This window comes from Nyctibius grandis, chromosome 5 (genome assembly GCF_013368605.1).
Source record: "Nyctibius grandis isolate bNycGra1 chromosome 5, bNycGra1.pri, whole genome shotgun sequence".
NCBI lineage: Eukaryota > Metazoa > Chordata > Aves > Nyctibiiformes > Nyctibiidae > Nyctibius > Nyctibius grandis.
In genome coordinates this window covers 2,458,312-2,472,970 of record NC_090662.1, presented here as the reverse complement: position 1 = coordinate 2,472,970, position 14,659 = coordinate 2,458,312, and the positions used below count along the sequence as shown (strand labels likewise).

The following is a 14,659-nucleotide window of genomic DNA, read 5'->3' as shown; positions in this document are numbered from 1 at the left end:
GGGCAAGTGTCATGAGGATGGAGCCAGGCTCTTCTCAGTGACACCCATTGACAGGACAAGGGGCAACGGGTGCAACCTGGAACACAGGAGATTCCACATAAATATGAGGAAAAACTTCCTCAGTTTTGCAGTGGAACTGGCTGCCCAGGGCAGTGGTGGAGTCCCCATCCCTGGAGGGATTTAAAAGCCGTGTAGATGTGGTGCTGAGGGACATGGGTTAGTGGTGGCCTTGGCAGTGCTGGGTTAGCAGTTGGACTTGATGATCTTAAAGGTCCTTTCCAGCCAAAACGATTCTGTGATTCTATGATCACTTTAAGGTTTTGTGGCTTCTGCTACTGATGTATTATCAAAAACTAAGATTCGATGCTGTGGCTCTGCAGGGGACCAGATCAGCCTTGCCAAGTGCTTCTTGTCTGAGCCACGTAGGTAGTTTCAGTCCCTGTTCAGCACTACCAGCATCCCAGTCTGAGTGAACAAGAGCTGTGACCGTTGAGGGGAGTACAGCAGTAAATCGTAACATGTCGTGGTGGCACAGTAGTGTCTGGGGTTGTTGTAGCTTGTAGGGATTACCCAAATGCCTTCTGCAAATAACAGCCAATACAGGGATGTGCAAGGTCACCCCCATCCTTACCCATCCACCTGCCTTTTGAGCTGCACAAACATCCTCTTTGATCATGTGGTAGGTCAGGGGATTTGGGGTTCTGTTACCAAGCCTGTTCTCAAGTGGCTTCATGGTTTCCCTTTCTTTTCTGAAGGAAATATTTGCATTGAGACAGTTGTCTGTCCCATTTACCCCCTGCTTCTAAGGGAACGATGTGTCCTTGTAGCAGAACCCACCTCAAAGTCCCCTCAGGCACTCAGCGGTGCTGATGAACTGGTCGTCCATCAGCTCCAGGAGTTTCATAGCCTGTATCTCTAATGTGTGGAGTCTCACAGCTTGATTGTTTTTTCAGCTTATCATTCATGCCCAAAAGCTATTTCTTATTTGTGTCTTGTGCCTTCTACATGTATCACCCCCCACTCATGCACACTCCCTTCTTTTGACCACACAACCCAAACCCTGTCAGTCCTTGTTTGCTGAATCGATGATTTTGGTCTCCTCGCCCTCTGGCCGTGAGCCCTTCCTCCCACCTGCTCTCAGCTGGCCCCTGACACCAGTTATGTTGGGGCAGATTTTTCAACCACAGGAGCAAATTCTCAGGTCACAGGAGCAGGTGATGTCTCGAAGGAGACACAGGAGTTAAAATGCAGAGCTCTGAAGCCCAGGAGCCTGGCCATGCTAGCAGAGGCGAGACCCGAGACACCTCAAACATGGTTTTGCTGGTGACAGTCATCGCTGCAGTGATTTGCAGTCTGGTGGCATGCTGGATGCTCTGCAAAGGCACAGCTAAGCCAGACCCGAGAGCCTGCAAAGTAAAGAACAAGAGAAATTGAATATGCGGCTTTGCCGTGTTTGCCCTGATTGCTATTTTAATGCATTCAAAGAGGAGAGAGAGGGAGGGAGGTGAGAACTTTTCCTGGAGCCCCCGCTCTTGGGTTTTAAATAATTTATTCCGCCTAAGGATTAGACTGCAGCCTGCCCTTGTCCTCCTGCAGAAGCGTGGAGGAGTCATGTAGGGACCTCTTCTTCAGCTGCTCTGGCCAGTTTCTGCTTTGCTTTGCTCTTCAGCCACTGAAGTGCTGGGTGTTTGGCTGAAACAAGTCCTCGCTGCCATGCGAAGCGTGCAGACAGACAGGGATCTTTTCACTTCTCCTTCCCTGAGCTTTTCATAGAATCATAGAATGGTTTGGGTTAGAAGGGACCTTAAAGACCATCTAGTTCCAACCCCCCTGCCACAGGGAGGGACACCTTCCAGTAAACCAGGTTGCTCCAAGCCCCATCCAACCTGGCCTTGAACACTGTCAGGGAGGGGGCAGCCACAGCTTCTCTGGGCAACCTGCGCCAGTGTCTCACCACCCTCACAGCAAAGAATTTCTTCCTAAAATCTCATCTAAATCTCCCCTCTTTCAGTTTAAAACCATTCCCCCTCATCCTGTCACTCCATGTCCTTGTAAAAAGCCCCTCTCCCGCTTCCCTGTAGGCCCTTCAGGTACTGGAAGGCTTTTCAGGTCCTTGTTTCTTTACAAGGGTATATAACATCTGTATGAAGCTATAAAGTTAACCAATTCCTTTACAAAAAGGGGTACTTTCCATCCATGCACCACTTTTGTTTGTTTTTGATACCCCAAACAGACCTAAACCCACAGCCAAGGTTCATTGCTTGATGGAGCTTGCTCCAGTGGAGTCATATGTGAGAACCTTCCCCTTATCCCTGAGCTGACAGAGTCTGCCCAGGATTGGGAATCCCTCTGCCTAAAGAAGCTTTGTAAAGCTTTAGATTTTTACAGCTCCCTCTAGACAGGATGCTTTGTCTTGGTGCTATCTAGACCACAGACACCAGATCTTACCACTTGGTGCCATGGTCTAGTTGACTTGGTGGTGTCAGGGCAATGGTTGGACTCGATGATCCCACAGGTCTCTTCCAAACTGATTATGTGATTCTGATGGGAAACTGAGGCACGGAGCGCAGCTGTGTGAATTGGAGAGGCCGTGCCAGGAAGTTATGAAAGTGCTCTATAAAGAGCACAATAGTCCCGATTCCCCTCCTGCTGCATGACCTGTAGGCAGCGCTTTCCAAGAGTCCCACGCTCTTCTCCAGGTTTCAGACCTTAATCAGTTTGTGCTATAAAGGAAGGGAGGGGGAAGAAAAAATTCTCCAAGGACCCCAGCAGCTCTCACTAGCTTTACCTCTGCCACCCGGGCTGTGGAGTCAGGGCAAATAATTCATTCCCATGTCCATTCCCAGCCCATTTTTTCTGCAGTGGTTGTATTGGCAGCTCTCAGAATTGCCCCACTGCTTCCCTGGCCCATTAAAGTGACACATTAATTGCTTAAATTCCCTTCCTTGGAAATCCACTCTTTCACTAATGCCACTTTAATTTAAACCAGCCTGCACTGCAGCCTCCATATTATGTCTTCTCTTCAGATGATCTTTTCCTTATTAAAAGAGGCACCTCGGCTCCTGGCTCAAATTTTATTTTGCATTATTTAATATTTTTTCTCTCAAACTGTGTGTCTCGGTAGCATTGGAGGTCTCTGGAGTTTTGGGCTTGAAGCTCTTGCCATGCTCCATATTAGCATCTCTCTGCAAGAGGGCTTCATTAGGGACAAAACCCTCCCCTTCCCTACCCCTGTGATTCCTTTCCTTGCCAGAAAATTCCTGTTCTTGCAGGCTGAGTGACTAGATATACACCTGTACATCACCATGGATATATAGATCTATATGCATCTGTGTCTAGTTACTGCTTTCTACATGCTGGAGACCAAACAGTGACACCTCGGCTGACGGTAACTACTAGGAAAGAGGAGCCCTCAGTTCCCCATGGTTTGTGTTTTAGCTGAGTATGGAAGAGTGTGGGGAGCATGGAATCACAGAACCTCAGCATGGTTGGGGTTGGAAGGGACCTCTGGAGATCATCCAGCCCAACCCCCTGCCCAAGCAGGGTCACCCAGAGCACGTTGCACAGGGTCGCATCCAGGCGGGTTTTGAATATCTCCAGAGAAGGAGACTCCCCATCCTCCCTGGGCAGCCTGTGCCAGGGCTCTGGCACCTTCAAAGTAAAGAAGTTCCTCCTCATATTCAGATGGAACTTCCTGTGTTTCCGTTTGTGCCCGTTGCCCCTTGTCCTGTCGCTGGGCACCACTGAGAAGAGTCTGTGAGATTTGTGAGATTTAGATTTGGGAGGTTTAGGTTGGATGTCAGGAACAATTTCTCCATCAAAAGGGTTGTCAAGCAGTGGAACAGGCTGCCCAGGGCAGTGGTGGAGTCCCCATCCCTGGAGGGATTTAAAAGCCGTGTAGATGTGGTGCTAAGGGACATGGGTTAGTGGTGGGCTTGGCAGTGCTGGGTTAATGGTTGGACTTGATGATCTTAAAGGTCCTTTCCAACCAAAACGATTCTATGATTCTGTTTGCTCCCCTGTGCGTGTACGTGCCCGCTTGGCATCTCCCGGTGTTCAACAGGAATATGTTTGTGCTCTCTTGTATAGCACCTGACGCAGCCTTCTCTGCTCGTGGCACTGCTGAATAAAAGTAGCAGTTCATGGTATCTTACAGAAACCAAGGTCTGGAGCACCAAGTATTGCTGTTCACCAGAGTGGGGTTTTGTCTTTGCTTGTTTTTCAGGCAGTATTATGAGATGCTCTACAACACAGCAGATGAGCTCTTAAACCTCGTGGTGGATCAAGGGGTGAAGTACACAGAGCTGGAATACATCTATGCCCTGAACTTACTGCACCGGAGCCAGACGGGTGTGGGGGACCAAACCACCCAGAACATGAGGTTGCAGCGGTTGAAGGAGATCATTTGTGAGCAGGCTGCTATCAAACAGGCCACCAAGGACAAGAAAATCACCACCGTGTAATCTGCTCTGTCGCTTGTATTAACTGAGCAGCGGGGGCCGTCAGGCAACAAAAGCCTCTGCATTTGTTATAATCGAAGGCAAAAGCACATATCTTCTGGGTGGCATTGTACTAGTGAGAAGGGAAATGCCGTTTGAGATTTGGTTTGGGGGTTGGTTTGGGGGTTTTGATGTGTAATCACGTAATGCTTCCTTAACGTGTTCTCCCAAGAGTGATTGCACAGCAGGAACGGGCATCTTGGTGGAGATTTGGGTGGGATATTTGGCTTTGCTCTGTTGCTGCTGCTTTGCCTTGAGATGGTGGGGTGGGAAAAGAGAAGATTTCACACTGGGTTAGCTCAGAGTCTTCAGCGGAAGTTCAGACCACACTAAAGTAAAGAGCACCATGAGAGTCAAGCGCAGACCTGTTGGCCACACGTGGGATCTTGATGGTTTTGAAGCCCTTCCAACAGCGTTGCTGCATGGAGCCTGTCTCAGCTCTGCCAGTACTATTCTCCATTGCAGTCATAGATGCATTTTTTCTGCTGTTTACACTGCAAAGAGATCTAGTTGCTTATTCCTTCAGATAGTGATAAACCAATTCTCGTAGTGGGAGGTAACACGGGACCATTTGTTTCCACTTCTACTTTTTCATTATCACAGAGCCATATGGCATCGGTTCCTACAGCGCGTACTGCACTGGGTGACGGTGGCTGTAGGAGAAAATTGCCAATATAAGGTAACAGCAAAACGTAATTCTCTTTTTTCTGAATATATCTTTTGAGTCTCCTCAGCTCAAAAGATATTTTGTAATCTTCATTTGGTGTACTGGAAGGACACGCAGGCTTATGTAGCTCAGCGTTAATGATCATCAAGGGCAGGGGGAGAGCAGATCCCAGCTCTGCGGTCTGAGGAACACTCAGGTCACCATTTCTGCCCTGCTTTGACCATATAAAGCCACCTGGTAAAAGGTTCCTTATTCACTGAGGCTGAGGGGTTCATACCATCCCTCCAAACTGAGAATACACTGCACTTGTAGTTGCCAAGTAAATTGTCCACCCAGCTGGGTTTCCCATGCTGAGATAGGTTCTCTGCTTGTGTGTCAGTCTTGAAACTGCAAAACTAAAGGATGTTTAAAGACTCTTCAAAGGCTCTGGTGCTTTGTCTGGGTTTTTTTTGTGGTATTTGAAAGATTCCTTTCCAGGTCCAAATTCATATGGTGTCCTCCAAGGTTACATCAGTGTGGAAGTGGTCTTCTGAATCATTCAGTCTGATCCCCAGCTACCACGGGCCAATTGGACAAGAAGCTTCTCAACCTCCATGTTAAAAGCAGAACCCGGTAATTCTAGTTGTTAGGAATCGTCTTCTGGTTTCTATTCTCATTTTATTCATGAACCCAGGTTTTCTTACGTCAATATTGGCCATTAACTACAAGAGTTCCTTCCTTTCCTTGATGAATTTGCATGAGGGTGGAGAACACCATCACGGGAACATGTATGATGATGATGTGGGGGTCTTTCTTGGGTAACACATGAGATCTGTATTCACCTGCTCAAACATCGACATGTGCTGCAGTGTAGGTACAGGAGAGCAGGCTATCCCATATCCAACCTTTGGAGGAAGGTGAAGAACCTGCTTGGTACATGTGAGACAGATTTCAGACCCTTTGAGGTACAGAAGGATGTGTGAGGAGCTCTGAATTCAGACTAGGCTGCTGTGGCCTAATGTCAGACTATTTTTGATTCCTTTCGTCTTCAATTGCTTAATAATCTGAGGCTCTGCCTCATCTTCACATGGCTGATCTCAAGTTTTGCAGTCCCCATTTTCCACCCACCAAGCAGCTGTGCTGGTGGGTGCCATGACAGATTGCATGAAATTGAGAAAATTTCATACTTGGGAATACGTTTGCTTCTAAAGCAAACTATTTAAAAGACTCTTCTTTGAACTGCACCTCACATTGTCCCTCACGCCGCCGCCAGATGTAAATACAAAGCCCTAGCTCATGTCTGTGCATTGGCCTGAGATGTGAGAAGGCGTTTGCTGGATTGTGTGGCACAAGAACACCGTGGCACGATTGTGGAGAGAAGAGAGGCAGTGACATACAGGGACTTACCTAGAGCCTGGTGTAGAGGAAAGAAAAGGGTTTGCACTTGAGGTAATTACAGTATATAATTAGCTTGCATCTCTCTCCTCAAGCCTTCAGACTCTCAGTCCTGTCCAGACCTTCACAAGGGGGGTTTATGTTCTCTCTGTGTATTACAGTGGTCACACCAAGGGCACAAAGCACAGAGAAAGGCATGAGCAGCACAGAATCACAGAATCAATCAGGTTGGAAGAGCCCTCTGGGATCATCGAGTCCAACCATTGCCCTGACACCACCATGGCAACTAGACCATGGCACTAAGTGCCATGTCCAGGCTTTTCTTAAACACCTCCAGAGATGGTGACTCCACCGCCTCCCTGGGCAGCCCCTTCCAATGTCTAATGACTCTTTCTGAGAAGAAATGCTTCCTAATGTCCAACCTGAACCTCCCCTGGTGAAGCTTAAGGCTGTGTCCTCTTGTCCTATCGCTAGTTGCCTGGGAGAAGAGGCCAACTCCCACTTCACTACAACCGCCCTTCAGGTAGTTGAAGACTGCAATAAGGTCACCTCTGAGACTCCTCTTCTCCAGGCTAAACAACCCCAGCTCCCTCAGCCATTCCTCGTAGGTCAGACCCTAGGTCACACCCTCCAGACCCTTCACCAGCTTGGTTGCCCTCCTCCTCCTACATGTGGCATGTAGGAACCCAGACCTTAAGTGCCTTATTTCAGCCACTCATTGACATATGCTGCAGAAGCTTTCCTGCTCCATCACAAGAAGATTCTACCAGAAAGAATCCTCATCAGCCTGAACAAATACTTACTGAGTATTTTTTTCCCCAGAAAGGTAGCTTTTGAATGCACCGTGTTTTCTTGCCAAGAGGTGTTTCAGAAGTATGACATACACAATGAAGATAACGATTTTGAAGCACAGAGGTCTCCAGATAGCTCATGTTTAGGCAATGCACCTGATTTTGTGTGTGCATGTGTCATTTTTTAGATCACCCACTCTCCCTCCTGCTTTCCAAGAGAGAGCACAAAATATTCAGCAGGACTGTCCTCTGCACAGTGCAGTTACGCTTTGCTAAACCATCTCCCAGTAAGTTTCCCACTGCATATGTGTTTCCAGGTAGTGCTAATGGTGTGGCAGCAACCCGCTTGCTACAAAGCACATGGACAGTATGAGCAATGAGGGGGCTATTTCAGCACCAAGCCTGCCTGGAAAAAGAGAGTCCCCTTGCAAGGGGTCTGGCTTGTGTGTTGGTGTTTGTTGCAAATCCTTTCTCACTAATAAGGGATCGAGTGGGTGGGGGAAAGGTCCTTTGGGAACACCTTTTGTTCATTAAGCTGTTATTGCGGGTAGAGTCAAGCTGTTATGTTTCATAGCAAACAACTATTCAGACAACACGTTGGCTTATCCACTCACAGTGTCCACACACACACGTGCATAAGGACCCATCTGGAGCCGCAGTTGGGAGGCCAACCCCAAAGGTGGTTGGAAGAAGAGGGTGGTACTGACACACCAATGGCTTCTAAGTAGGTGTTTGGAAGGTCCCTCAGAGCATGTTGTCTCACCAGGCATCTATGTAATCCTGCACTCTTCACATAGCAGCCACCACCCTCTTGAGTATTGTCCAAGTCACACAGCCCCTTGTGCTCATGGTCTTGTGAAGATTTGGCAAGCTCTGGCTTCCCTGAGTTTGGCAGTTCTTATAGATTGAACAGACTCACAAGTCTCCTGAGAGGATCAGCCCTTGGGAAACTTTCTAACACTTCCTTGCCAGCATTTATGTTTCCTTTCTTCAGCGTGTTGTTCTCTGGTAACAAGTTCTCCATCCCAGCCTATGGAACCCAGTCACACAGATGGGGCATTTGTAACACATTCACAGTGGAAGATGGTTTCCAAAAGAGAACAAACTACCCGAGGGTGTTGTAAACAATGCAAAGACCCAGGAACCCCCTTCATCTTAGATCTGAGCTACGCACAGCACGACTTACCCTCACAACCCTGGGCCCCCCAGTTCAAGAAAGACAAGGAACTGCTGGAGAGAGTCCAGCAGAGGGGTACAAAGATGATCAGAGGACTGGAGCATCTCCCTTATGAGGAGAGGCTGAGGGAGCTGGATCTGTTCAGCTGGAGAAGAGCAGACTGAGGGGGGATCTTATCAATGCTAACAAATACCTCAGGGGTGGGTTTCAAGAGGAGGGGACCAGACTCTTCTCAGTGGTGCCCAGAGACAGGACAAGGGGCAATGGGCACAAACTGAAACATGGGAAGTTCCATCTGAGTATGAGGAAAAACTTTCCTTTGAGGGTGCCAGAGCCCTGGCACAGGCTGCCCAGGGAGGGTGGGGAGTCTCCTTCTCTGGAGATATTCAAAACCCGCCTGGACGTGACCCTGTGCAATGTGCTCTGGGTGACCCTGCTTTGGCAGGGGGTTGGGCTGGATGATCTCCAGAGGTCCCTTCCAAACCCAGCCACTCTGGGATTCTGTGAAGCCTCTTACAAGACACAGATAACCTCTCCAGTTCTGTTCTCTGCACCAGTTCTTGCCTACAAGCAGTTTTGCAGCCCTGACATGACCCTGCAGGACACAACGGTTTATGGACAAGGCCTAGAGATTTTGTTTTGTAATGCTACATGAAATGCTGTCAGCTCTGCCAGCGCTTAGAGAGTAATCACTATATGGACGTGGCCCTTTGGTGCTTAAAGAGACAAGGAAATACTCCAGACCACAAAACGAAATATTTTCATGGGAGCTGTAAAAGTTCATGAGGGTTTCACAATTTCCTCTTTATGGCCTCATAATCTTTACTGGGTTTTAATTATCACCCCATTTTGGAGCCTATGCCAGGCACTATAGCAGAAGTTGAAGGTAAAGCAAATTGCTCCGGTTCTTTTCGCAGTTGCGTAGCAGTTGCCAGCTCATTCTCTCCCAAGTGCCTCCTCCTTCTTGACAGCCTCTTGATTAAGGATGATATAAACCTTATACACATATACATACAAATATATGTATGTACACACACATGCATGGACAGATAGATAGGTAAAGCCCACCAGGGATATCATGGCGTGGGTCCCCCAACCTCATGGCATGGGTCCCCCAACCTCATAATCAGCTCTGGGGCCCCCAACAGAAGAAGGACATGGTGCTGTTAGACTGAGTCCAGAGGAGGCCACGAAGATGCTCAGAGGGCTGGAGCCCCTCTGCTCTGGAGACAGGCTGAGAGAGTTGGGGCTGTTCAGCCTGGAGAAGAGAAGGCTCCGGGGAGACCTTCTAGCACCTTCCAGTACCTGAAAGGGGCCTACAGGAAAGCGGGAGAGGGACTTTTGACAAGGGCATGGAGTGATAGGATGAGGAATAATGGTTTTAAACTGAAAGATTAGATTTAGAGTAGATATCAGGAAGAAATTCTTTGCTGTGAGGGTGGTGAGACACTGGCGCAGGTTGCCCAGAGAAGCTGTGGCTGCCCCCTCCCTGGCAGTGTTCAAGGCCAGGTTGGATGGGGCTTGGAGCAACCTGGTATGGTGGAAGGTGTCCCTGCCGTGGCAGGGGTGTTGGAACTAGATGATCTTTAAGGTCCCTTCCAACCCAAACCATTCTATGATTCTCTGATTCATACATGTGATGAGCATGGCCATTCACAGGCAGTGCCGGCTGGAAAGGTTTGCAGAGGAGTTGTTCCACTGAGAGTCTCTTTTTTGCCTTTTATTGGCTGTGTTTTTATTTTATTAGCATGAGTCATAATTGCAAATTTCTTTTTGAATGTCGTAGATAGCAATAAAGGGGAGGGCACTCAGACAGGGAGCCGGGGAGAGCTGCCAAGAGGAAATTAGCATTGCAGTAATGTTGATTCTATTGCTCTGGGATAAGTGGGGAGCTTTTTTTTCAGGGGAAAGAGAGTCATTTTACTGAGCTGAGACATGAAGAAGTCACACAAATGGCCGCTTGCACGCTGATCCTTAGTCCTGGGGATTAATTCCCATAGTGGAAACATACTACAGAATCACAGAATCACAGAATCAACCAGGTTGGAAGAGACCTCTGGGATCATCGAGTCCAACCATTGCCCTGACACCACCATGTCAACTAGACCAGGGCACTAAGTGCCATGTCCAGGCTTTTCTTAAACACCTCCAGAGATGGTGACTCCACCACCTCCCTGGGCAGCCCCTTCCAATGGCTAATGACCCTTGCTGAGAAGAAATTCTTCCTAATGTCCAACCTGAACCTCCCCTGGTGAAGCTTGAGGCTGTGTCCCCTTGTCCTATCGCTGGTTGCCTGGGAGAAGAGGCCGCCTCCCACTTCACTACAACCTCTCCATCCATCACTGCAGACCTTGGCCACAAATCTGACTGTGCTTGAATTTCAGGAATTTATTACCCAAGGATTCATCCTACCACACTTTAAATACCCAGTGACCCACATCAATTATATCACAGCAGCAACCTGAGCCTCGGGCAAGGCTGGATGTCCACTGCTGGGTATGTGCATAGCAGGGGATGTTCTGCCCCGAGGAGTTTGTGCTCCAAACAGGCATGATGGATGATAAACTCGAAAGGAAACCGAGATGCAGGGAAGTCAAATGTTGCTCTCCAGGCCATGGTCCCTGGTGTCCCAGCCCTGCTCTCTCATTACTGTGCAAAACCATCTTGGAGCAGCTGTGCCCTGCAGTTCACGTTTTAGCTTTTTGCATCGAATGGGGAGCGTGCTCAGAAATGAGGCATTTTATTTTATTTTCTGTTCCTTCCTTTGCTGATTAGATCTAACAACTGAGCCAGGAGAAAAAAAAAATGAGGTAGCTGCGGCCAGCATATAATGATTAAATTTGCTTTTGGATGACCTGTGTGAAATTCATCAGGAGCGATTTATTGGGAAGTTCATTGCATCGGTGTTCATTATTTACTCTGTTAGGCTTAGGCACAGTGGCAATCAGCGGAGAAAATTGGTCTGTTAGGGCCTTGGACTTCAGTGTTTGTAATTTCCTCTACTGAGTTGCAGCATGAAATACATTTGGCACAGACAAATCCCTCCCTCCGCTGCTACAGCTCAGCGTGCTCAGCCAGTGGTGCCCGGCCATCTTTGTGGCTCTGGCAACTGGAGAGGTGAAAGTGGGTCTGGGGAAAAGGAAAGAGAAATAGGAAGCAGCCTGAATCCCCACCCTGGTGCTGAGCACTTCCAAAGGCCTGTGGTTACTTAATATCACGGTGATTTTTCATGCCTCTGCCACCCAGCTGAGGCAAAGCCACCACTCTCGCTCCAAAGTCCCCCCTCCGTCGCTGGACGCTGACAGGCACAAGCAGGACAAGAGAGAGACTGATGGAGAACTGGTGATATTTGTGTTATACAGATCACGTTTTCCTGGTTGTCAAGGGGAAGATGCAAGAGGAACCAGCCTGGAGATTAAATACCTCTCCACAGGTCTCTCTCCATCCCTCAGTAGCTGTACTGCTTGTTGGCCCCCTGTCCTCTTAAACACACCTTGCAATGACACGCAGGGGGACACAACATTGCAGTGGCTTCGTGATCCTGAATACAGCCAACTCCATCAGCTCTGTAATAACCAGACATCAGCTCTCTCGTGGTATCTACAGTGCTGCTCCAGCAGGACTGGCTGTCAGAGCCTTTGTCCTAAGACAAAGGGACAGTCTTCAAGGCACCTGTGATCCCCCACGGTGCCTTTTTTGTCCCCTAGCTGGTGCCACATGCCACGACCATCAGTGAGGGACCAGAGGAGAGCAGAGTTTGTGGGATATGAGGGGTTGGATGCAGACAGGGTGTTGGACTGAAGTAAGGGAGATATCATCTCCTGGTTGGGACAGACGTTAGGAGAGGGGTACACTGCCCCCTTGGCCTCATGGGCGAAGTCCCCAGCGGGCTCAGACTGTCAGAAAGACAGGGAGCTAATGAAAGAGAGAGAGAGACCTGGGCTTCCCCAAGCCCCTCTGACCCCTCATCCAGGAATTTTAAGACTATTACTTTGCTCATACAGGGTGGTGGCAGCCATCCCCACATGGGGACTTCTCCAAATTCAAGGCAGCCAGCTCTGATGTGACACAAACACATGCCCCGTGCAATTCCCCAGTGGAAAAGCTCAGGAGGTACACCAGGAAACACAAGGGGATGAAAGGGAAATGAGTAAACCCAAGCCACTGGCTGCAGGGAACTGGTGTAGGGACGCTGGCTGTGCTCCCAGCAGGCTGGAGAGCAATAACACAGCCCTAGGAATAACAAGGTAGTTCAACAAGGCCAAGTGCAAGGTCCTGCATGTGGGCCGGGGCAATCCCAAGCACAAACACAGGCTGGGCAGAGAATGGGTTGAGAGCAGCCCTGAGGAGAAGGACTTGGGGGTGATGGGTGACGAGAAGCTCACCATGAGCCGGCAACGTGCACTTGCAGCCCAGAAAGCCAACCGTGTCCTGGGCTGCATCCCCAGCAGCGTGGACAGCAGGACGAGGGAGGGGATTCTGCCCTCTGCTCCGCTCTCGTGAGACCCCCCTGCAGTGCCGCGTCCAGCTCTGGGGCCCCAACAGAAGAAGGACACGGAGCTGTTGGAGCGAGTCCAGAGGAGGCCACGGAGATGCTCAGAGGGCTGGAGCACCTCTGCTCTGGAGACAGGCTGAGAGAGCTGGGGCTGTTCAGCCTGGAGAAGAGAAGGCTCCAGGGAGACCTTCTAGCACCTTCCAGTACCTGAAGGGGCTACAGGAAAGCTGGAGAGGGACTTTTTACAAGGGCATGGAATGACAGGACGAGGGGGAACGGTTTTAAACTGAAAGAGGGGAGATTTAGATTAGATCTTAGGAAGAAATTCTTTGCTGTGAGGGTGGTGAGACACTGGCCCAGGTTGCCCAGAGAAACTGTGGCTGCCCCCTCCCTGGCAGTGTTCAAGGCCAGGTTGGATGGGGCTTGGAGCAACCTGGTCTGGTGGAAAGTGTCCCTGCCCGTGGCAGGGGGTTGGAACTAGATGATCTTTAAGGTCCCTTCCAACCCAACCCATTCTGTGATTCTGTGATTCTATAAGCTGAAGGGAAGGTGTCAAATTGACTCACACCTCTGCCCCATCACCATGAAAACTAGGGCCTACAAAGCTGGGTTAGGAGTGATTTGAGCAGCATGCAAGCTGCCTGCTTCATACCTTGCTTCTCTTCCTGCTCAGGAGCACCAAGGCAGCATTTCAGGTTTCCCCTTCCTCCCTCCATCCAGCTGGGTCCTTTTATTGCTTGGTGCTTCTTGGTGAATCACCGAGTGAATTTGCATGGGGCTTTTGCAAGTGCAAAGAGCTATCGGAGTGCTAGGGCTGCCCATAAATCTGTGTCGTGGCATGTATTTGGGAGCTGATTGTTTTTATAATTGAATAGTAAATCAATGTATTTAAGGCCAGCGTTTGCCGTTAACACTTCTGAGTATGAAATGCTCCCTCTGTCAATAGTGGGAAGGTTTTATTAGGATAATAGCTGCTGATTTAGAGCTTCAGTTCTGGTTTTGAGGGTTTTTTTTTTTAATGCTTATATCAGTATTTGCTGTTCCAGAGCCAGGAGAAGGTGGGGAACATTTCACACCACAGCCAAGCACCGTTCGAAATGCAACATGAGATTGAATGTCTGGGGGAACATCTCTCACCCCTTGTGCCACATCAGCCCCTTCCCAATGAGGGAACAGCAGATTAACGAGTTTGCCTTCATTAGCACAGCTGGAGTCACTTCTCACCTGCCTGAACTACTCCATCCTCTTCTTTGAGCTTTCAGCTTGAGAAGCTGGGTGCAGTGAGGGCTCTTTGAGATGTATTTTGAGGGATGAATCTACTTCAAACCGCTGAGCTTCACTGAGCCAGGCTGGCTGTGAAGTGGGTTGCCCTTTCTCCTACCCTTCTGGCTACCAGCCAGCCATTCTTCTTCCCCTGATCAAACATTGGCCTAGAAGATTTATCTCTCCTTGGTACATTCAGAAATCCCTCTTCTCACATGAAGAGCAGGAACGTGTCAGATGAGGCTGTGAATAACAGCCTGTGTACTGAGCTGTTGCTCATTAACCACTCGGAAGAGAAGCAGCCCAGGCATTTAGGGGAACTGTAAAAGTCCGTCAACTGCATGATTAGCTCCTTCCCAGCTGATTACAGAAGAAGGACACTCTTTGAACAAC

The 14,659-nt window shown here is 49.1% G+C and overlaps 1 protein-coding gene across 1 annotated transcript in view; it reads left to right on the top strand.

Moving 5' to 3' along the window:
* EXOC4 (exocyst complex component 4) overlaps positions 1 to 5,561 on the top strand; it is a 481,536-nt gene extending 475,975 nt beyond the window's left edge. The window contains exon 18 of the mRNA XM_068401273.1: positions 4,226 to 5,561. Coding sequence (XP_068257374.1) covers positions 4,226 to 4,463 — 238 coding nt within the window. The 3' untranslated portion in view covers positions 4,464 to 5,561. The remainder of the gene's footprint in view (positions 1 to 4,225) is intronic.
* Positions 5,562 to 14,659: the final 9,098 nt, after the last annotated feature.